The 25,091-nt window shown below is 43.0% G+C and overlaps 1 protein-coding gene across 12 annotated transcripts in view; it reads right to left on the bottom strand.

Moving 5' to 3' along the window:
* Nucleotides 1-25,091, bottom strand: part of RAD18 (RAD18 E3 ubiquitin protein ligase) — a 213,994-nt gene that overhangs the window by 115,538 nt on the left and 73,365 nt on the right. For 9 of the 12 annotated variants that reach the window (XR_014788553.1, XM_084840274.1, XM_084840271.1 and 6 more), the window contains 2 exons: nt 24,346-24,483; nt 14,750-14,909 (listed from right to left, as the gene is read on the bottom strand). Coding sequence is in view for 10 of the 12 variants with exons in the window: in XM_084840274.1 (XP_084696400.1) it covers nt 14,750-14,909; nt 24,346-24,483 (298 nt within the window). In the remaining 2 variants the exon portion in view is untranslated. The other 3 variants (XR_014788554.1, XM_084840280.1, XM_084840275.1) reach the window with 3 other exon arrangements.

Here is a 25,091-nt window from a genome sequence, read left to right as displayed (position 1 = left end):
GTGATTCCTGTTGGCATTTACACCAACTTCCTGTTTTCCAAATTATTATTTATATGAGATCTATATCACGCCATACCACCTCTGAAGAACCCATAGGACAGCTTACAACATATCAGTACAAACATATTAACAATAAATAAGCCACTCTGAACACCGTTATCCTAAAAACAACTAGTAAAAACAAGATCCCAGAAACAGCATAATACAACCTACCAAATTCTGACAAGAATGGCAGAAGTCTTCCTCTCCTTTCTTGATCCCTAACCTGCTCTAACTGCCATTCTCTCCCTCCAGGGGACCAAGCCTTCCCAGCTGCCCCTCACATTCAGGTTTGGCCACTGAAATACAATAGTTTCATCAAACTATGTTTAAAACAAGTCAGGACCTGGCTCACAAATATTCAAATAAACCACAGTTTGTTTCACCCAATGTTCATTTGTTCACCCCACCCCCACCTCTTCCTTTGCATTGCCGGATTCCTTAGCAAGGAATCACCACATCATAAGAACACAAGACGAGCCATGCTGGATCAGACCAAGGGTCCATCTACTCCAGCATTCTGTTCACACAGCGGCCAACCAGCTGTCGACCAGGAACCCACAAGCAACACCACCCTCCCACCCATGTTCCCCAGCAACTGGTGTGCAAAGGCTCACTGCCTCTGGTACTGGAGGTAGCACATAGCCATCACAACGTCATCCTCTTACCATTGGACAGGTACAGAAATAAGGCAGGGAAGATGAATCCTCTTCTCCTCAGAGATTTTGGCTGAGCATAACACAGTTCTAAAGTATCTCTCCCTTTCTCCAATCCTAGACACTCCCCATGAAAATTTGTTAGCCCTCTTTGTTAACTGTTTCCTTCCATCCCCAAAAAGGTTCATCTATCTGTGGCAAATTTTTCAATAAAGACACACATTTTTTCAGTACTAAAACTTGGCTGGGGAGCAAGTAGAACAGGTGTTAGCAATAAGATAGTCCTTAGGATATAGAAGGGAGTTGTGGTTTGTAGAAGAAATAGGAAGTGGTGGTTGGGATAGGTTATGGGTAAGCCATGCAATTACATCTGTTGAACCGTTGGTATAGTTTGCCAAGAGCAAAGGTGTACTTTTAACATATATCGCTTGTGGATAAAAAGCCCGTTGCCCCTAAGCAGCAGCTTGTCAGCTGGAAGTTTGGCAGAGAAAGGAGCATGTTGCCAAGCAGAACCAAGGAAAGGTCTGTGAAAGTGTTGCCTTCCATCTTCTCCCTTATGGAATCACACATCACTTCTAGATGTTAGCAACCGAATCTCCTATGCCCATAGCATCTTTCTTCTATTAGAACAAACCCTTAAACGAGACATTAACTCTCAGCAAGAACTGAATTAATAACAAACTGTTTCCTCCGTAGGAAGCACTAACATGCCATGCCATGCCATGCCATGCCTCTGTGAATTCCATTGCCCATTTAACAAGTGGTGTATGTAAGCTTTAAAATCTTGAGTCATTTTTCATCCATTCCATAGCTAATTAATTATTATTATTATTATCATCGAGAATGAAAGAATGAAACGGATGGGAACTATTTTTACAAAGACAACCATTTGTTAACATGATAAAAGTTTTGCTTCCTCCAGATTCCAGAAATTCCTCTGCAGCTGAAGGGTAAACTAGCCACCATCCACCCAAGTAATCAGCAATAAGATAAGAATATTTACACAGAAACCAGGAGGGATGTTATCATTGAGAGCAGTGAATTCAACTTACAGTGGCATGCCTACTCAAAAGTAAGTTCCATTAAGTTCAATGCTACTTACTCCCAAGTAAGTGTGTATAGGACTTCAGTCTTAGGACACAATCCTATGCAAGTTTAGACAGAAAAAAGTCCTACAACTCCCAGCATTCCCCAGCCAGCTCTGCTCTGCTGGCTGAGGAATGCTGGGAGTTGTAAGACTTTTTTCTGTCTAAACATGCATAGGATTGCACCCTTCGTTGCTTTCTATTCCACCTTCCATCTCCATCTTATATAGTATTTTTGCATTTTCAGAATTTTCAAAACCACTATATTTAAGTGTTTTTCTATGGAATACTGATTTTCCTACTGCGCTGATTGCAGGTTTATGTGACTAAGACAAAGCATAAAAACATAATTGTACAGCAAACATGCAGGACAAAATGATCACAATTATACAAATTCCGAAGACCTCATCTTGTCTCCATAGTGATCTCTAACAAAGTTACTTTCCTTTACTTATTGCTTTTATTTTCAAAGGACCCATCAAGTTTCAGGATTTAAACATAATATTCCAGCTCTAAAGTAACTTCATACAACAGAGCTATAAAGACCCAAAATGGCACTTTTAACACCAGCTGTTCATGTGATGGCCCAATTGCTTGTTTGCCCATAAAGCAGCTGACATCTCTTTCAATGACCTTTGGATCTTTGTCACTGCATTTGGCTGACCCTACAGGACAATATTCATCCCACCAGCTGTAATGCTGTAATTCTCCCTTGGAGAGACAACACAAGCACATTTCGAATGGCAAAACTCCACTTAGTAAAATGCCTATGAACATGCTCAAAACTATCAACAACACCCTGGTTTGTTTGGGTTTTTAGCAATGGGACCCCATCTGTCTAACCAGATGGTGAATAGCATCATTTTTTCCCTCACATTTTAAAAAAATAATAAAATTTAACCTGGATTTTTAAAATTTTAAATTAGACTTAGGGCATCAAGTTTGTAATTGAAGTGCTACTTCCTTCCAGCTATTTTCTCTCTCTCTCTCTCTCTCTCTCTCTCTCATCTTTCTGTTCTTTTCTTCTGAACATCCCATCTCAATTATCCACCCCTCTTCTTCTAAGTCTCTTCATCATGCAGGGACTCACCTTGAAGGTATATTTTTTCAATATCCCACATTCTCATATACTATAACTCTGATCAAGTAACACGAATATGTTGCTTGGCTCTAGAATAAAACCTGACAGTCCACATGAAGAGGGGTTGATACTTCAGGGGCAGGGAAAGCTGTGCAAAAAAAAAAAAGCAGAGGTGAACACCAGAAAGGTATAAGGAGACACATGCCGTTCTCAAATGGTGCAGCATGGGAAGCTTAGCTCCATGGTATATGGATCCAGTTGTTTGCTGCCTAGATCCAAGGAAGTGATCTGTGACCAAATCTCAAAATGGGTCTAAATTAAGGTCTTGGGGACTGATTAACATCCACTGAATTTAAGCCTGATCTTACAGGGTTGTTATGAGAATTAACAGGAAAAGTCCCATGCACCACACCCTGAGGTTCTTGGAGGAAGGACTGAATACAATACAACACATCTTCTGCTAACTTTCTCATGAGGACTTACCAAATGATAGTTTTCTAGCTGGTATGTGACCAAGCAAGTTTAGTGCAATGTACCACCACAAACCAGACTTTTCATTCCAGCCTTGGATTTCAGCATTGAGCTGGTAGCCATAGGTGACAGGGAATTCCATGCAGGTGAGTGAGTGGGCTTGGCAGAGGATATAGATAATGCTCCTTCCTTCCTCCACGCCCAGCCTAAAAATGCAACAGGCTAGCCAGAGTTATCTGTCCTCCTCTGTTAGCCCCCCAGCATACTAGCAATCTTTTTTGCAGGCTTTTACACAGGCTTATTTTTCCTTTGGGCTTATTTACAAAGCTGTTTTAGTCTGTATATGAATCAAGCTGTTACATTTATTACACATCTAGTGTGGGCTGTCTTCTGCCGAGCCACCTCAGCTACTATTCACAAATGGTAGTATTGCCTTAGTGAGCTCATATGTGAACTCTTCCTCATTAATTGATGCGTACTGAGAGACTGAGAAAAAGTAATTGGAGAAAGAAAACTCATCTGAAATTGAGTGAAAATTGCTCCTGTTTGGTAGTTAGGGCAAGGTGGAAACTGTACCCTTTACAGCCCACTCATTGATTTAATTGTCTCTGGTGTCTTTCCCAGAATCCCCACTGTGGGCATAAAATATCAAGTGTGACTCTCATTACAGAAAACACACACATTTAATGAAGCTATACAGATGCAAGCCATCTGCATGAAAGCTGTGTTTAACTCTAACAGCTTTTGGAAAAAAATATTGGAAACTCAATTTTTGTTGTTGTTCAAGTATGTGGTAGGTAGGTAATGAATAAACTGGTAGCATGCTAGACCAGGGATGGGGAACGTGTGGCCCTCCAGATGTTGAGGGCTGATGGGAGTTACAGTCCAACAACTTCTGGAGGGTCACACATTCCCCACCCTTGAACTAGACAGTGCTGTATTTCATTTCTACATACGTTTGGAACAGGAAGATTTGATCATGCTCTCTTAACAGGGCTTAGGTGGTCTATCAGTTTGAAACAAAGGATACCAAAAATAAGTGAGTTGTTTCTATATGCTCAGGGGACTCCAAGTCCACAAAAGTATATGTTTGTAACTTAACAGAAAAAGAAAATGTTTTTTTAAAAATGGCCTGGGAAGCACCTGTGAGGTCCCAGAACATACAGAATGTTGATGACAATTGAGAAGGAAAAGGGAACCTTTACAGGTGGGCAGACTGTATATCTCTCTCAATTAAGGCTACGGTTGAGTGCAGCTGAAACATGGAATATTAGGTTATCAATTGAAAAGGGGTGGGGAGAACTACAAGGCTCCCATTATAGGTCATCTGGAGTACTGAACAGGACAATTCCTTTTATTGGCTGGGAATATGATGCAACATTGGCCACCTTCACATGTCATTTTAAGCCAGGAATCCAGACTTTATAAACCATGATGTTTCTTTCCTAGTTTATTTACCAACTCATGTGAAGGGCAGAGCAAAGCAGGAGTGAATGGTCTGCATGCTCCAGCACACTGCTCATTCGTATCATGGTTCAGCAAGCAAGAATACTTGGCTTAAAGTGACAGGTGAATGCAGCCAGTGTGTTATAGGCCCCAGTTGTTATCTCTTAAAATGCAAATTATTTTATTTTAAAAATTTACACCATGCCTTATTTCCAAGAAAATTCATACTGCAGTCTAGTATTAGGAGTACTTATTATTTAAGCGTGAAGTATACTTGTATTATTGTATGTTCTGGACCCATTATAATAATTATTTATAAGTAATATCTGGTTTTGAAAACAGCAAACATGACCATTCTTTTGCATCCACCCCTCCCCAATTTCCCACAGCATTTATCTTGCTGTCGTGAGGATTAATTCTGCCACAGGTCAATTTAACTAAAGGGAAATACAACCCTCTTAACACATCTCAGTTTGGGATTGAAAGCAGCTTTGAAAATAAGACAACAATATATAGGGGATTTGAAATGACCACAATTAAACAGCTTTTCCTCCTTCTTCTGCACTTGGCCAATGTCCCAGAGTTTCCTAATTCTATTTTTAACATTGGGCATGACAGAATTTACACATGAGAAGACATTTTTCTTTCAGATGACCAGCTGAAACAAGCAACAATAATTGCTATGGTGTTTGAGATTTCATTCCCCCCCACCGCCCTTTAAACACAGATTGTCTATTAAGCAACAGCAACAAAGACTGACATTTCTAATAAGGTTTAAAGAAATTACTACAAAAATGATGATAAAACTGTTATTTCGTTATGTATTTTTAGCCAATTAGAACTAGTTTGTACATTGGAATGTGTCAGGGATGGTTACAAGAATTTGTGTTCAGGTGGATAGGAACTGATGACTTCATTTTTTTAAATGATCTTTAAATCAGATTCTTGTATTTTAAAATTCCTTCTATTGTGCCTGTTTTAAAAGAAACCTTGAATTTAATATGAATGTTAAAATATATACACAGGTTCAGATCCAGATTTAGTCATGCTTAGAGCAGAGTCTATTCAATGGGACTTGACTTAATTATGACTAACTTATCCCTTTGATTTCAGTGGGTCTGCTCTAACCATGACCAAATCTGGATCCAACTGATTATCTGTTCAAACTGATTCATGGCCATCTATCAAACAAATTTAAGTGTACTATGTAAACAAGAAAACCATGGGGGAAATGTCTGACTACTGGGGTTAAGGTTTATAAATTAGACACTACGCATTGTAATACATTTATTACTGTGGGCTTCCAACTGGACCCAGGGACTAGCAAGCCATCATAGACACTAGGATCCAGGAGATGCCGTCCTGTTTATTACTAGAATCATCCATGAAGCCCATAAGCATGATCTTGTAATATATACCTTCAAGTTACCTGATCTCTATAATGTGTTCAGTTTCAGTCAGACTTACTTCCAAATAAATGTTCATAGGACTGCAGCCTTAACCTTCACCTAAGCAAGGGCAAATGGTTTGCACTTATACTTGTAGTTACATCAAGGCTCTGTTTAGTTGTAAGCCACTGTGCTTTCCTTATCAGGAAGCTTGCATGCTTATCCACGAATACGTGTATTTCAAAATGGGAAACTTGTTTTAAATGTGTCTTTTTTTTAAAGGAATTTACATTAATGGTTTGATTCAGTTACTTAAACTACCCTAACCAAAAAACACCACATGCACAAAACATTGTCACTATCGATCCCCCCTTGACAAGAAATATACATTTGCCATTTATAGGAATTTATCAGTCCAAAATTAAAAACCAGAGGAGGGTTCTTGCCAAAATGTTCCTCAGCTTCAGAAGTTTCCCGAATGAGGCTCAGCTGTCAGGGTTGGATCTGAGCCCATAGAGTCCCAAAGTATCTCTGATTCTGAGGAGGAGATAGAGTCCGTGGAAGAGGAACCCCCTCAGGTTTCAGAGGCGCGGCTGGAGGGGGAGTCCCCCCTGCTCACATTCCTGGGAGTGATACTAACCCTAGCATGGAAAGGGAGGGACAACTTGAGCTTTTAGACGCGAGGCACAGGCGCAGGCACAAGCGAGAGGTTGCAGGAGCCGAGCTAAGGCACTCAGCCCGTTTGGCTTGACGTCAGCAGCTGCGCCCCAAGGCCCCACGGGAAAGGGGGAGAATTTCCCCTCCTACTCCTTAAGTTCAGAGAGTTGCCATGCTTTTCTCCAAATGGAGACCAACTGATGTCCTAACCCTTAGAAACCCCTGGTACACTATTTCTTTGCATTTCCTCTGAGTCTCAGGCAATTAGCATCTGTAAGCCTCATTAGGTTGAACAGAAATAAAACTTTGGAAAGCAGCCGTTTTGTCTGACTGTTGATTCTGGCTATTGGAGGGCTGAGAAGACAACAGGGGCATTCCTGACATCAGCGCAGGCACAGAGCCCATATGTGTGATGCAGAGACCATGAAGAAGAAATATACATTTGCCATTTATAGGAATTTATCAGTCCAAAATTAAATATCAGTGTGTGTGTGTGTGTGTGTTAAAGAGAGAGAGAGACAGAGAGAGACAGAGAGAGAGACAGAGAGACAGAGAGAGAGACAGAGAGAGAGAACGTATGATGATTTTCAGCTAGGTTAGGACAAGGTGAACGAATTCAAGTTTTTTGAAATAAAGCTCCATGTTCCACCAGAAAATTATTCAATGTTTCTGTGAAGTTATGTGGCTCTTATAATAATTGCATAAATTCTTTGGAGAAGTCCTTTTACCTAATAAAAATCTTTAAGACATAAAAACGTGTTCTGCAATTTTACATTCACAGACATCTAGTAGCACAAGCCTATGCGTGTTTGCTCAGAAGTCCCATGTGTTCAATGGGGCTTACTTACAGGTAAGCATCATAGGACTGCAGCCTAAATCTGCTTAGATCAAAACTGTTCCATTCCATTTTTTTTTTCATCTCTAAGATCTAGTATACATAAAGTGAAATATCTGTATCAATTAAGATATAAACTCCTCTCAGTTCATAATTGATTGCAGTATCACATTCTTGGAGGAGGCATACTTTTAAGATTTATATACTCATGGTATCAAATAGAGTAGTTCATTACTACTTTTAAATTTGAACTTTTGTTTTCTGTGTTCTAAGATTAAAAATTAGAATAGTTACTCTCTAACTACTCTAGGATGTAGATCCATATACAGGGCTAGCATTACATTTGATCACTATAATAAGATGGTCTGCAGCATGTTTTCAAATTATTTAGCAAATGTTACAGAACAGAAGAGTAGAAAATGGTTCCAGACACTGACCTGAATAGGACTGGCTCCTCTAGATGCACAAAATAATGATCTGGAACTCAAAGTCTAAAGTTTGGCACAGTTGTTAATACAGCTGCAACATGGGATGCTGCGTGGGATTTAAAGCCCAGAAAAGACTTATTTAATGCTGTTATTCAGAGTAACTCTTAGAAAGACTGACAGCAGAAAGGAAGCAAGGTGGGCCAAGATAAGTGGCTTCATTTTGTCCCTTTGGAAGTTTTGCTTTCAGAAATCCTACTTACGTGAATAAGGGTGTATATTTTTCCTTACAATGCTAAGTCGCCTTTTGCAAGAAGCCAGCCTTATCTATGAAATTCTTGTAAGACTTTTTTTAAAATGGAGAAATCTGCAGTAAGGTTGCCAAGTTAAAACACACACACACTGAAAATCAAAAGAAATTTACATAAACCAAATTTACAGTCTGTGTCTTAGCAGCACAACAGCAATAGCTGCATCCAATGTAAGGCAAATGGGGCACAACTTTCCCAATTTGCCTTAATTACCTCTAAAAACCTTGCAGCCACTCCCCTTTAGCTCTTTACTGGCCCAACATTACACTGGAGAGCTAGGTGATGCCACCTTGATATTTCTTAGGATGTGATGTAAGGTGTCTCTGGTGCCTCCCTCCTTCCCTCCCCTTTAAAGCCCTTTGCATATGTTGTCTGAAACACAATACAGTCCTTTTCAGTGATTTTACCAAAAAAGCTTATGCTTAGAAATGCAACATACAAAAGGGGGGGGGGGAGCCATTCAGGACTGATAAAAATTAAAGTCTTGAAATATTTTGGAATTATGATTTGTTGTGGATACCCAATTCTAAAAGGATTTATGTTCATATGTTTAGATTCTGAGCACACTTATTGTGAATTCATGTCTTCTGATTCCTTGGTTCCTAGAAAATGTGTTTAGAATAGGATTAGAACCAGTCTTTGTAAAATGTCTTCCACAAAGGACGTATGACCTACGTTTGGAAAACAAGGTTTATTTCCTTTTCAAAAGCTTCAACAGCTTGGAAAGCTCTTTCAGGAGAATCTGTGGACAACAGCTCTGCAATTTCAACCAAAGGCTGGAAGACTTGCATAGATATTTCATTAGTAACCATTCTCAGTAAGATAGAGCACCACCATTTATAAATCTAGCATATTTTTGGCATGGAATATGCAGTAGCTAACACATGTTAAAGAAAAACGAATTACTGCTAATTTAGTAGCTGAAGACAACACAGGCACAGTCCAAGAACAAGGCCCCCATATTCTAAGTTTGTGGAATTAATTAGCTACATAAGTTGATAAATTTATCTCCTCCTTTCTCAAACTACCATTTTCAGCTGATGTATCTTTAACTACAATCAGCTGCCCCAATCAGTTCTGCAATTAATTTGTTAAGTATCTGCAGAGCATCTCTCCATGGGCATGGAAACCAGAAAACGTTGCAAAACTGAAATTATAATGAAGTATGGATTACAAAAGATTACAAACCAACTGCATAAACAGAAGACAAAAACAGCCACCACGCTGTGAACAACAATACCTTTCAAAAGTTCTGTGCAAGTTGTGTACCTCAAACTGCTGAGTTTAAAACAGCTGTTTTGTTTTAAAACAAAAAAGTCACAGCATGACTTTTAAAATAAAATGTTGAAAGTGAATGTCTATTGCTATTCTCAGCTGTCCAGCATCATCAACATAAAGCGTGAGTCAGTTTTGGATTTGAAAGCACTACTGGTTATCAATATTTTCACAGCAAAAAGCTTACCACTAACCACTTAGCAGTGAGTAAAACAGGGATCAAATAAGTCTGGTGAGTAGGGTGGGCTTTTAAAAATGATGGCTTATAAGTAGCACCCAGGATAGAGGCTACACCAGCAATTCCGAAATGATGTGCTAAGGAACACTAGTGCGTTGTGACAGAACTTCCAGTATGCCATGAGAAACTAAAGACTCCTGTGAGCCCAAAGCATGACATCCATCATCATCATCATCATGTACATTTACATTCCAACTTTCCTCCATCATGGAACTCAAGGCAGGGTATATGGGGTCCCCAAACAGTTTCCCAAGTGGGTAGTGACCAGACCCAGTCCTGCTTAGCTTCAGCAAGGTGGCTGAATGACGTGGTCTCAGATCATGCTACATCTCTGCATGATTCACTGCTCCAGCCTTGCCTCTTTCCATTCAGACTCTTCTGGGGATGGATAGTTCTGCTGCATCTCTGCATTGGTTGCAGTTTGATCATTCATAGAGCCAGGGCCTGCAGGAGAAGCTGCCACCACTGGGGAAGACGTGTGCCTGCTGCTGCTGTGCCACCGCCACCACCACTATCCTACTGTGGACTCCTGCCTGGCAGTATTTTTGAAGGGGATTTTTTAATTTTTTTAAAAAAAATTCTGGGGGAATCTGTTGCGTTTTTAGGGGTGGGTAGCCTGCCTGATAGGCGGGAGCGAGCGGGCATGTGTCCACCTGATGGAGGCAGTGGGGGGAGTGTTGGGGGCCAGAACATACTGAGGCTGGGTGACAGATGCTGGCGGAGCGCTAGGGGCAGGCCATGCCAGGTAAGGGGAACAAGGGGGAGATGTGTAATATCTGTCCACTGTTCCGGGTCTGTCCAGAGGCAAAGAATGGCTGGGGGAGGCATGACTCCATCTTCGGGCCTTCGTTGCTGCTCTGCAATGCCAGGTCTGTTACCCAGAAAACCTCCCTCATCCATGACATGATCCTGGATGAGGGTGCAGACTTGGCATGTATTACGGAGACCTGGCTAGCTGAGGCCGCTGCTCGAACTCTGAACCATGAGTCCAGCCGGATTTTCATATGCACAGCAGCCGAGGGCTAGGGATCGGGGAGGGGGAGTGGCTGTTATCTACCGAGAGTTCTTGGTCTTCACCAGACTCCCTCTCTGGGAGACCAAGGTTGCTGAGTGCTTGTACTGGAGGTTGGGCCTGAATTGAGTGGGTGGTGGCGATGCAGTTGAAGGCACACTTGGAAGAAGCCAATTATCTAGACCCATTTCAGTCGGGCTTCAGGCCTGGGCATGGGAAAGCAACGGCCTTGGTCGCCTTGGTAGATGATATGAGGAGGGCTCTGGATAGGGGTGAATGCTCCTTCCTTGTTCTCCTCGACCTCTCAGTGGCTTTTGATACCGTTGACCATGGTATCCTCCTGGACCGCCTGGAGGGGTTGGGCATTGGAGACACCTTATTACGGTGGTTCCGGTCCTTCCTCTCCGGCAGGTACCAGAGGGTAGCAATGGGAGAGGTGGTTTCGGACCCGTGGCCACTCACTTGTGGGGTGCCACAGGGTTCCATCCTCTCCCCAATGCTATTTAACATCTATGTGAAGCTGCTGGGGGCTATCATCAGGAGGTTTGGGGTGCGGTGTCATCAATATGCGGATGACACGCAGCTCTACCTCTCATTCAAATCTTCACCAAGGTTGGCCATAGAATCCCTGTCCAAATGTCTGGAGACGGTGAGTGGCTGGATGGTGTCAGGGTGGACACTGAGCCCATAGAATCCCAGAGTAGTTCTGATTCTGAGGAAGAGCAGTCGCTCCTGGGAGAGGAGCGCGCTCATCTTTCCCAGGGCCAACAGCTGACAGAGATTCCTCCCACCAGCATTCCTAGCTTAGATAGCAGTCCTGGGAGTGACAGAGCGCGGGAAGCAGACTTGCTGGATGCGTGACGCCGACACAGAGAGCGGCGTCAAATGGAGGGCGCGGAAAGGAGGCGTAGTGCCCAGTTGGCATGCAAAAACAGTTGCGCCCAGAGGATCCAAGGGAAAAGGGGAGGGACTCTCCCTAGCCCTTAAGTTCAGGGTCTGCCAGTGATTCCCTTTCAAACAGGGACCAACTGTTCCAACTTAGGGCATAGGTACTCTGCTGCTCATATCTAGTTGCTATCAGTAGAGTTGTTAAGTTGTAAAAGAGGAATAAAGCTTTGAAAAGAATCCCTTTGTCTGTGTCTGGACTTGGCTACTGGATTAGACTGAGAGAGGCCTCCAAGGAGCCCTTGACAGATGGGGAAGAACAAGCTGAAGCTGAACCCTGACAAGACCAAGGTACTTTTGGTGGGAGACAAGAGGAGGCTGGGGGGTGTTGACCTGGTGTTGAATGGGGTACGGCTACCCTTGAAAGACTGGGTCCGCAGCCTGGGGGTCATGTTGGACTCCTAGCTGTCCATGGACGCTCAGGTGTCAGCTGTGAGCCGGACAGCGCTGTATCAACTCCATCTGATACGGCGGCTGCGCCCCTTCCTTCCCGACCATCTGCTCCCATCGGTAGTACATGCCCTGGTCTCCACTTGTTTAGACTACTGTAATGTGCTCTACATGGGGTTACCCTTGAAGACGGTTCAGAAGCTGCAGCTGATACAGAACGCAGCAGCTCACCATTAAAGGCAGCCGCCGGCAAGATCACATCACTCCAGTGCTGAAGGAGTTGCACTGGTTACCAGTTGTTTTCCAGGCCAAATTCAAGGTGTTGGTTTGACCATTAAAACCCTATATGGTTCCGGCCCAGCCTATCTTAAGGAGCGCCTCCAGCAACACCAGATAGACCGCTTAACAAGATCAGCCTCGGATGGCTTTCTCTCTGTCCCATCAGCCAGGACAGCCAGACTGGTGGGGATGAGGAAGAGGGCCTTTTCTGTGGTGGCCCCCACTCTATGGTTCTATGGAACTTCCTCCCTAGGGAACTCCACCATGCCCCCTCTTTAACGAGCTTCCGCCATGCATTAAAAACATGGTTGTTCAGGCAGGCATTCGGGGTGAGTTAGGGTATTTTAGAAAATGTTTTTACTGTGTAATTTTATTGTTTTAAACTGTTTTATTATATACTTTGTACATGACCCAGAGTGGCTGGATGACCAGCCAGATGGGCGATTAATAAATTTAATTAATAAATAAATAAAAATAAATTAAAGTACTCCAAATGCAGCAACAGCAGAACTAACCACCCTCAGAGGAGGCTGCCCATTGTATCTCTGCATGAGTCACGTTTGTAGATTTGCCTTCTCCCAATCAGGTGAAGTTCTTTGCTAGTTGCACACCTGTTTGATTAATAACTTGCCCAAAAAGCAGCCTTCTCTGCTTTACAAGATCTCCTGACTACTTGCACTTGCTAGCATACTGAGGACCCTCAGTATGGAACACCCAAATCCCTTCTGGTATCTTTCTGGATGAGATAGATACAGTACTTAATACAATGCTGTTTGTGGCAATTTTTCTGAGCCCATCCTCCCTGCCCTCTACCAATATAATTTTTAAAACAATAATACAGTGAATGACTCTGTTACATGCATTACTTTCATATAACCCTTTTACTCTTAAAGGCGGCCTAAACACAATTTTAAAAATAAATACATAAATAAGTAAAATTACTTGACCATCAAAATGGAATAGTAAAGGGCAGACTTTGCATGTAGAGGGTTCGATCCCAGGTATCTGCAGCTAAAAGGATCAGCTACCAGGTGATGTGAAGGAAACTTCTGCCAGAGACCTAAGAACCCTGCTGGATCAGATCAAATGCCTATCTAGGCCAGTGTTCTGCTCATACAGTGGCCCACTAACTGCCTATGAGAAGCTCACCAGCACAACATGAGCACAGTTACAGGGGACCTGCAAGGCCATGTAGACAATACTGGGTTAGATAGACAATTCCTATCTGCTTAAAATAAAAACTGCCAGTGAAAAATGGCTGAAAAATGTTTTGCTGCCTATTACTTAGCTATAACATTGAGCTTTCAGATACATGCATAACAGTCAGAACTAGTCATAGCCATAGCCAAGATGTATAAAACTATAGCAACAATGGTCAATTATTTGACTACAGTGCATGGGGACTAACATTCTGCTAGGCAGAGATACTGTAGCAATTGGAAACATCTGTTCCTTAAGTATGCTGGAAATTTACATTTTCAAAAGCTGTTTTCTCAGAATGTAACAGACATTGCCAATTTCCCCCTCCAAATTCTATTACATACTTTACATTCTCATGTGCCTGTCTGCTTAATTATTTTTTGTCTCGAAAACAAACATGGCAAGTCAAATAAAGGTCTCCAATGAAGCATAAATAAACTAATCATATGCAGATGAGGGCCCCCAGTTAAAGTCACTAGCAAACAGTTGAGCTATAGGCAATCATGAAAAAGACAGAAAAAATTAACATGAAAGAACATCACTTACTCACGAAACCTTTCAGGCCTAAGATTTTTTAAAATTTAAATTTCAGAGCTTCTTTACATATATCATTAGCAGGCTTCCATAAGAAGAGCCAGAGCTCAGTGGTACAGCACATGCTTTGCATGCAGAAAGTCCCAGGTTCAATCTATGTCCAAGCAGGGCTGAGCAAGAACCCTGTCTGAAATTCTGGAGAACCAATGCCAATCAGTGTAGGTAATACTGATTGTTCAGTGCCCATATATTTTCATATATTGGAGCAGGACCTGCCCTTTACCATACTGGGGGACGGGGGGGGTGGACAGGGGGATCACCCAGTAGTTACTATACAGATAGATAAGTGAAGTAACATATAGTTTTAGGGGTGTGTCATTACACATTAATTTCACTTTTACTCAGCATTCTTCTTACACTTTTGTTCCCATGCCTGTGACGAAAAAGGCAAGACACACAAAAATATCTTCATACCAACACACCTGTTTGAGGATTCAGAGGACTGAAATGAGGACGTAGGACCCAATCCTCTGACTTCAGACCAGTCAAGAGATTGGCTTCTTCCACAGACTAGAGCTTCTGTTTCAGGCAAGTGATCTGTAATGGAGACCTGGTCTGTTTGTTCAACGTTCAATGTTTCTCCTGGCAGAAACAGCATAAAACAAACGTAAGTAATTGCCTTCGCTATGTTTCAATTGATTTTTACTGCAATATACCTGTGTTCTTCTGTATATACCTGAAATGTACTGAAATGAAAACATTATGCTTCTGTAGCTTGCACACTGTACACCCTTTTTAAAATCCATACTTTAAACTACTACAGCTGTACTTCAACAACAGTTTCAGTAATTTCTCTAATCTTTTTTAAATACCACACTCTACACAAACAGGGAGTTGAAATGAAAGAAGAAATTAGAAGGAATGGATTTCTCTAATGTCTATTGCCAAAAAAACTCAGACAACTAGAGTGTGTGACGTACATGTGTGTCTGTGGGAGAGACGTGTTTCCAATCACAAGATGACACTTTATCCAAGAGAAATTACCAACCCCGCAAAATGAAGCAGTTCTGTCTCTTAGCGAAGAACATGAATTATTCCTCTTACAGTCACTGAGTCATACCCTTTTGAAGCTTTTTAACTCTAATATAAACTGCGTGCTTTTCCGTAAAGCAAGTACAGCTATTATAATTATTATTACTAGACACCTGTATAGTACAATTAATGTACAAAGGCTTGATTCTAAACATGCCATTGCATGAGTGGAAGGCACTTCTGCTCATGCAAGAAAGGTCCTTGATTTTTGCTGATTTTTGCTCCTCCGCCCCCCTGAAAAGCTGCTCCTGGGGTATGAGGGACCCACTAGTACCGCACAGACTTGGGAGCTGCAGCAGGAAGGGGAAAGCAAGAAAGCCCTGTTTCATGAGTGGAAGCTATGATCAAAGCCAGTGTAAACTGCACAGAATATTTACATTTTGTTCTTATAAAAACCTTGTAAGGCAAATCATTATATTCCCCATTTTACAGCTGGAGAATCAAGGCTGAGATTTCTTCCCAGAACCTGCCAAGGAAGTTCATTACTGAGCGGGGCCAAACCAAAGTATCAGAAGTCCAAAGCCATTCACTGGACCCTGCTGGCTTAGCTGCCCATAGTTATTAGAGGGAAGAAGAGCAACACTAACAGAGCCGTTCTATTATTATGGAACATTAACCACCCGGAGAGTGGTTAATTCCAGGTTAATTCCTATACTGTTGGGCAGCATAGAAATCTAAGGAACGAATAAAGATTATTAAAGGCATCATTTCATGAGAAGAAACATAATTATTTGTCATGTTTTTTTTTAATTTGTTACATATATTTAATTATATTATAGCCTTCTCTCCAAGGAGCCCAAGACAGCATACATGATCCTCCTCCTCTCCAGTTTACCTCACAACAACCCTGTGAGGTAGATTAGGCCAAGACTCAGCGACTGGCCCAAAGTCACCCAATGGACTTCATGGTCAAGTGGGGACTAGAACTCAGGTCTTCCAAATCCCAGTCCAACATATTCACAGTAGTGGAGTGAAGGACCTATCTGGTCGCATGTCTCTTCATAGCCCTACAAGGGAAGAATGGTGGGTCCCGTTTTATTCAAGACTCCAAACTGGTCTACACAACACCGCAATGCAGTTTTATCATGCTTTGAAACATCTAGTGCAATCTATTGTAAAGAACATAATGCTGAATATTTAACTAAAAGTGTTGAAAGATTTTCCGATTTTGTAAAACAATCCATCTGCAAAGGACTGCAGATAGAGACTAATGCTTCCATCCAATATGATGTCTAAATATGCAAAGAGAGATAACTATTGCTGGACAGGCTAAAAGTGCTAACGTTTACTCTTGGAAGCATTTCAAGCTTGCTTTGGCTTCAAGTGCTGCATAAGATGTCAGTGATATAGTCCAAAAAGCATCTTGGTATTTCTATTTATTTTTATTCATGAGAGTTTTACTAAAGAAAACAGGTCAAGAGCCACCGACAGGCCAACAAAGCAATCTTGTTAACTTGAGAAGGGCTGGGATTTAGATAACTTAGATGAAGCTGACTGCCAGTATGAAAGTGCAAAAAAAGTTTTCCAAAGATGCTGTCAAAAACAAGCCTGTCCATAAATGGGATGAAAATAATACCCATTAATTTTTCTGGTCTACTCTACAAAGAATACTGATAATCAGAACTAAGACCATTTTTGCACATGTTGAAATGATGTCGCAAAGAGATTGCAACATACAGAAGAGGGCACTATGAGAAATGGAAAAGGCAAGTGCGGAACAAACGGATGCTCAACAAGAAACCCACATGCTTTTTTCAACCCAAATGAAATAAAATGATTCCTCTGAACCTCCTCTAGACCCTTAGGGTCACATCTTTCCTTCCTCAAATGTTGATCTGCCACTGCTCTTGCCTCCTAGCCCAGCATTTTCTTCCAAATCATAGTATAGTATTACAGAGCATGGACAGCATTAGCTGTTTGAAGCTTACATAGGATATTAAGTGGCCTGGCTAAAAAACTGCATACAAGAATTAAGTGGCAAGGACCTGGCCAAGAGATATGCCAGCTAGGTGGAAAAGCTGGAATCAACTGGACAGCTGAAATTTAGGATACAAGCAAAGAGAAATAATTGGAACATAAGAAATCAGATACACAGGAGCCAAAAATTGGGGGGGGGGGGCGTTTGCTGGGGGGAAAAAAATGAGAACCAAGCAAAGCTCACACTTGGTTTCAATAAGAGCAGGAGGGGTGAGGGGAACTAGTCAGCCATGGATCACAATGACCTGGGTCAGACAATCACATTAACCATGGATTATATAATCACGAATAAATGTGGCAAGTCTGAAGACCATATGCGAATACCCCTCCTCCATATGCAAAGGAGAAGAGTGCAAGCTTCCACTTTCACTTTAAGAACCACAGTTCTATATTACATCCAAACTCAGGGGATTGTGAAATTCAGCCCTGGTGCAAGCTCTCTTGCTGCATGAAGCGGGGAGAAACATGTGCCGCTGCATCGCACCCTTGCCCCTGCTGCCTCATCCCACCCCCTGCCACTGCATCACACCCCCCTTCCTGCCCTGTGCCCCCCTTACCTTTGCCGCTGCTGTGGCAACAGTTCTGTGGAGAGCCATGTGGCTGGAAGAAGCAGGCCACCTGGGCCTCATGAGTTCTCATGAGACCCCTTCTTCTAGGCATGCAGCTCTCGACAAAGAGAAGTGACAGTGGCTGGCAGGGCTCTCTAGATCATCTGCTGGAGGTGGTGGAGCAGTAGTGGGGGCAGGCCCTCCTGGTAGGTGCGGGGAAATGGTGCAATTCACTGCTCCACCCGCACTGCCACCTGATGCGGGTGTCTCACCACGTTTCATGGGTGGGTTGGCCCTGTGAATTGTTCTAACCAAAGTTAGTTAACAACCCAGGATCTAAAACCACTGTTTGTTTCTGTTTTGCATTAACTAGCTTTTGTTAGAACAAACCACAATTCCAAGTACCAGTAATCCAGAACTGTGGTTTATTCTTAAAGTGGAACTGCAAGAGAGGGACAGGAAGTATGCAAGCCAGAGATTCACTCAGCTCATTCCCAATCATATAAACCATGGTTTATGAAATCATGCGAACTGTGCCTTCGTGAATTTTATAGGTAAAAAAGTAATCATTCAATTAAGGTATATTTATGACCTCATCAACTTCCCTACTGTACATACAGGATCTCTGGCTGATGAATGTGTGACTATGAAAAGTTCATTTGGAATCACTGCTAGTCAAGACAGAATAGGGCTCCACATAATAAGAATACCCAGTCCAACTGTCCTGCCTCCCCCAGATGTCTCGTCATCAGAGGACAAAGAGGAAGGGTGGGCTCCGGCAGGTCCAGGAGCAGCGACTAGCAGCAGCGCAGGACAAAACCCCTTATCTTTAGGGGGCAGGCCAGACTCAGCTGAAACCCTGCAAACAGAGTCTGACAGTGATGAAGGGGATCATGAGGTTCCTCCAACCCCAGCTGAGAGCAGGCTCATGAGAGTGAAAGATCAACATTGCCTGTCTGCCAGAACCCAGAAGCTACAGGGCTAATTGCCAGCACCTGGTATCAGGCTGCTAGGGAATAAAAGGCTCAGAACAGTCCAGGAATTATGCTGGAAACAACGTTCACCCCCCAGCGTTTGCCCCATCCAGCTCACCAAGTATCTGGATTCCCTGGTGAACCTAGATCCCTTGGACTGCGACCCCGACTCTGCCTGTCTCTACAAGCCCTATGCTGTGACTACAGGACTGTGTTAATCAACTTTGCCAACATCTCAGCCGAATTGAGGAATCTCAGCTGCAGTTTTTCTGTCCCGGCATCCACAAGTGATAAGGTCAGCCATAAATCTCTGCTATTAGCAGGCAGAAGCGGGCACCACCCCTTAGCCTTAAATCATCTGTATACTAAACAACAGCACACATTTCAGGACCAACCCTGATTAAAGTTCCATAAGGAGAGAGTAGAAGTGCCATCTCAGTTGAAGGGCTAAGATAGCCTGAAGGTTCAAGCAAGAGGGTTTTCGTGCTCGTGTCTGAAAGAGAGAGTAGATTCTCTATGGATTTACGAATGTTCTACAGATCTACTAATCTACTTTGGATCTCATGTTATGGAACATTATCAATGGCTGATATTTATACTGAAAGATATCCATATGCACAGTTTCTACTGTCTTTGACAATACTGGTCTGGTTCACAAAGTTGCCACAACCCACCATCGCTTATATAATCCACAGTGGGTTGCGGTGTGTACTGGTGGCCACTGTAAATCATAAAATCATAGAATACTAGGGTTGGAAGGGGCCTACAAGGCCATCGAGTCCAACGCCCTGCTCAATGCAGGAATCCAAGTCAGAGCATCCCTGACAGACGGCTGTCCAGCCTCGTCTTGAACGCCTCCAGTGTGGGAGAGCCCACCACCTCCCTAGGTCATTGGTTCCATTGTCGTATTGCTCTATCAGTCAGGAAGCTTTTCCTGACGTTCAGTGGGAAGCTGGCTTCCTGTAACTTCAGCCCATGATTCCGTGTCCTGTACTCTGGGATGATCGAGAAGAGATCCTGGCCTTCCTCTCTGGGACAACCTTTCAAGGACTTGAAGAGCGCTAACATATCTCCCCTCAGTCTTCTCTTCTCAAGGCTAAACATGCCCAGTTCTTTCAGTCTCTGTTCATAGGGCTTTGTTTCCAGTCCCCTGATCGTCTTTGTTGCCCTCCTCTGAACCCTCTCCAGTTTGTCTGCATCCTTCTTAAAGTGTGGTGCCCAGAACTGGACACAGTACTCCAGATGAGGCCTAACCAGTGCTGAGTAGAGGGGAACTAGTACTTCCTGGGATTTGGAAGCTATGCTTCTATTAATGCAGCCCAAAGGAGCATTTGCCTTTTTTGCAGCCACATCACATTGTTGGCTCATATTCAGCTTGTGATTGACAACAATTCCAAGATCCTTCTCGCTTGTAGTGTTGTTGAGCCACATATCCCCCATCTTGGAACTGTGCATTTGGTTTCTTTTTCCTAGGTGCAGAACTTGGCATTTATCCCTATTAAATGTCATCCTGTTGTTTTCTGCCCAGCGCTCCAGCCTGTCAAGATCACTTTGAATTTTGTCTTCCAAGGTATTAGCTACCCCGCCCAATTTTGTGCCATCTGCAAATTTGATCAGCATTCCCTGCACCACCTCTTCCAAGTCATTAATAAAAATGTTGAAGAGCACTGGGCCCAGGACTGACCCCTGCGGTACCCCACTCGTTACCTCTGCCCAGTTTGAGAAGATCCCAGTGATCAGCACTCTTTGAGTCCAATTCTGTAGCCAACTGTGGATCCACCGGATCGTTGTTTCATCTAGCCCACTTTGAGCTAGTTTGCTCATCAGGATATCATGGGGCACTTTGTCGAAAGCTTTGCTGAAGTCGAGGTATATGATGTCTACAGTATTCCCACGGTCCACAAGGGTGGTGACTTGATCAAAAAATGAGATCAGATTTGTCTGGAAGGATTTGTTTTTGACAAATCCATGTTGGCTTCGAGTAATCACGGCATTGTTGTCAAGGTGCTTCCAGATGGATTGCTTTATCATCTGCTCCAGAATTTTCCCAGGGATTGATGTCAGATTGACTGGTCTGTAGTTCCCAGGTTCCTCCTTTTTACCCTTTTTGAAGATAGGGACAACATTAGCCCTCCTCCAGTCATCTGGTACTTCCCCCATCCTCCATGATTTCTCAAACAGAATAGACAGCGGTTCTGAGAGTTCTTCTGCCAGTTCCTTTATTACTCTAGGAAGCAGTTCATCTGGCCCTGGAGATTTGAACTCATTCAGATTAATTAGGTGTTCCTTGACCATATGCCTATCGATCTCAAGCTGCAATCCTGCCCCTTCAGCCTGTACTTCGCCTTTGCCAGGGGGGACATAGACCCTCTTTTGGGAGAAGACTGAGCCCAAGTAGGAATTGAGCACCTCTGCCTTTTTTTTTGTCATCTGTTATCGTTTTGCCATACTTATTTAATAGCTGAACTGAAGAAAGCCTTTTTGTTGTTTTTAGCTTCCCTCGCTAACCTCAGCTCGTTCACAGCTTTAGCCTTCCTGACGCCATCGCTACCTGCCTGTACTCTTCCTTTGTTACTTGGCCTTCTTTCCACTTCCTATATGTGTCCTTTTTTGTTTTCAGGTCATCCCTAAGCTTTTTGTGAAGCCACATTGGCTTCTTCTGTTGTCTTCCACCTTTTCTTCTTGTTGGAATTGTTTGTGATTGTGCCTTGAGAATTTCCTTTTTTAAAAGCTCCTACCCATCTTGGACTCCTTTTCTCGTTAGCATCGCTTGCCATGGGACTTTACTGATCATTGTTCTGAGTTTATTAAAATCAGCTTTCCTAAAATCCAGGGTACGCGTTTGACTACACTCGGCTTTTGCTTCCCTTAGAACCAAGAACTCAAGTACAACATGGTCGCTTTCCCCCAGAGTTCCTGTAACTGCTACTTTATCCACTAAGTCATCTCTGTTGGTTAGGATCAAGTCAAGGATAGCCGATCCTCTAGTTCCTTCCTCTACTTTCTGTAGGAGGAAGTTATCCGCCACACAAGTCAGGAATTTCCTGGAGGGGGCATGTTTTGCAGAATTTGTCTCCCAACAAATATCAGGGAAATTGAAGTCCCCCATTACTGCTACATCATGCTTTCTTAAAACATTGGCTATTTGCTTTTCAAAAGTTTCATCCTCGTCTTCTCCTTGATTGGGTGGCCGGTAGTAGACTCCGACCACCAGGTTCCTTTTATTCTTTGCTCCATTTATTTTGATCCAGAGGCTCTCGATGGGGCTACCAAGCTCGTCTTCCTGTATTTCTGTGCAGAGATATGTATTTTTCACATACAGTGCAACCCCACCCCCCTTTCTGTTCCTCCTGTTCTTTTTGAACTAGTTATATCCTTCCATTGCTGTATTCCAGTCATGACAGTCATCCCACCAAGTCTCAGTTATACCTATCAAGTCATAATTTCCCTCCTGTATTAAGAGTTCAAGTTCGTTCTGTTTGTTTCCCATACTCTGGGCATTGGTATATAAACATCGAAGACCATGTGCTTCATAGTCTGGCTTTCTTCCTACATGTGTCTGAAGACTATTATTGGGCGCTATCAGAACTGTTCTCTCCATTACAGTGCATGCGCCTACGTCCATTGTTACCCCCAACATTACATCTCCCTTCCCCATAGGATTCAGTTTAAAGCCCTCCTGATGAAGTTCTTCATGCTGTGGCCAAACACATTCTTTCCATCCTTTGTGAAGTGCAACCTGTCCCTTGCCAACAGCCCATCTTCCAGGAAGCATAGCCCGTGGTCCCAGAATCCAAATCTCTCTTGTCTGCACCACCTTCGTAGCCAGTCATTCACCCAGAGTATTTTTCGTTCCCTTTCTATCCCTCTTCTAACTACTGGAAGGATGGATGAGAAAACTATCTGGGCCCCAAAGTTCTTGAGTTTCCTTCCCAAAGCTTCAAAGTCTGACGTGATTTCTTCGTAGCTCCGCTTGGCAGTATCATTTGTTCCCACATGGATGAGAAGAAAGGGATACCTGTCAGTGGGCTTTATGAGTGCAGGCAACCTTTCAGTCACGTCTCTAATTTGTCCTCCTGGAAGACAACATACCACGGGTCTTCGCGACATACTTGGGTCTCGATCCCACGCAGCAAGGAGTCTCCCACTACTACCACTCTTCTCTTCTTCTTGTTGTAGGCCTGGGTTTCATCGCCTCTGTTTGACTGACCTTCAGCCTCTTGCTCACTCTCATGTAGGTTCCCCTGTGATTCTTCCTCTGCAGGCTGTCCTCCAGTCTCATCCACAAGTACCTGGAATCGGTTCCACAGCTCCACTGCTTCCACTGGTGCAGAGTGGCGTCTAGTTCTTCTTCTCCTAACTGTCACCCTTTTCCATGGAGTATCCTCTACTCCATTTTTCTTCACCTCAGCATTTCCCACTTCTGCCTCATCTTGCTGTTGCTCTTCAAGCTTCTGGTCTTCCCTTTGCTGCTGTAGTTCCCCCATTCTGTCCAAGAACGCTTCATGTTCTCTTATTCCTCGGAGGGTCGACAGTCGCCGCTCCAGTCCACTTACTTTTTCTTCCAGCAGTGTGATCAACTTGCACTTGTTGCAGGTGTAGGCCATATTGTTCTCAGGCAGGAAAACATACATTGCACACACCTTGCAGGTCACCACCACTGGAGAGTCCTGTCCTTCCATTGCCTCTTTTCCCTTTTTGTGTCTAGCTTTGTGATTGTTCTAGACTAGCCTGTGCCTGCTCCTTTACTCAGTAGAGGTTAAAAGCAGAGTCCCACTGGTGTGGAAGTGTGTGTTACAAGACAAATAAATTAAAGAAGTTAGTTAAAAAATAAAATTAAATTAAAAAATGAAGAAAAAAATGTTAGGGGCCTCCCGCTTGACCTCCCCTGGGCAACTCCTGTTTGCTCCCCCTGTCCGCTCGCTCTGGTTGCTTGCTCTCTGGGAGCTTGCTTGCTTCTGTAGTCCCTGGAGCAGCTTGCTCTGCTGCTCAGCCTGCTCTGCTCAGCTGGGAGGCGGGAAACAGACTGAAGCTTCCTGACCACTCAGCTGCTGGGAGTACTCAGGCCACACACCCCCAATTCAGTTGGAGCTCTCAGAAGCACCTGGTGAGCTCACAGCCACTCAGAAGGATATTGAAATATTCAAGCTGTGGTGGGTGAACGCCACAGCTTATCACTACCTCTGAACCCAGCGCATGGTGGGCTGTTGCCGTGGTTAACAAACCACCCCAAACCAAAACCAGCCCATGGGTTGTGGATAGTTCGTTAACCACAGCAACAACTCACCTTTACCAGATTCAGATGTTACAATAAGTATATATACTTGAATACACAAAATAATGATCTGGCTTAAGGCTGGACTAATGTTTTAGAAACCTATTGAATCAAGCCCTATGGAAGTTAAGCTACTCTATGTCCATTCTTTAATCAATGAAAGTATACACATTAGTATTCCACATTGCTTTGTCCTAATCAGCATTTCATACCAGTCTCTATAGGAAGTTCTTCAGGCGGTGCTTCTTTCTGTTCTGGTCCTTTCCCCTTTATTTTGATTTTAGTTGCATTTTTCTTTCGCTTATTCATCTGGTCAATTAAAAGCTGAAATTCAACTTTGTGCTTCTTCCCTGGAAAACAAAATTACATTATACATAAGGAGCAAATCAAATATGTAAAGATACTAACATAATCTAATACAGGCTGTAGTAAATGTAGTAAATAGCTTCACCAATACTCAAGGCAATCAGTCTTACGAAGCTGTTTTTCTACAACACTCTGTGAGTAGCTATGAAATATTTCTGCAGGACGCTTTCTCAGGAAAAATTAAACACGTCTAACCGTGGCCTCAAAGTTCATCTGACAAGACCAAATTAACAGTACATTCAAGGAAATCCTGATGTAGGTTGAAAGCCATGTTTTCTCCTTCAAATCAGGTTAAGATGGACATTTTGAATACCAATTGTCTCCAAGCTCTTCAGAATTTTCAACTGTACTCATCGTGTCTCAGCAAAAAAAGTGCAAGGGACACATAAGCACCACCATTTTGATCTACTGCTGCAGGCACACACTGTCTCTTCCCCATATTTCAGATGCACTGAAAATGAAAATACCCACAGCTCTCAATGTTCCTGCCATCTTATATATGCACATGTGTGCACAGCAGTAATTAAAATGGAAACCACTCACAATGTCCCCCTTCTCCTTGGACTACTCACCAGAACAAGGTAAGCAGAAT

The sequence above is a fragment of the Heloderma suspectum genome, chromosome 2 (assembly GCF_057233095.1).
Source record: "Heloderma suspectum isolate Gila_16-S chromosome 2, 16-S_ref, whole genome shotgun sequence".
NCBI lineage: Eukaryota > Metazoa > Chordata > Lepidosauria > Squamata > Helodermatidae > Heloderma > Heloderma suspectum.
Note: the sequence above shows the minus strand (reverse complement) of the source record. Positions and strands in the feature narration are given on the sequence as shown.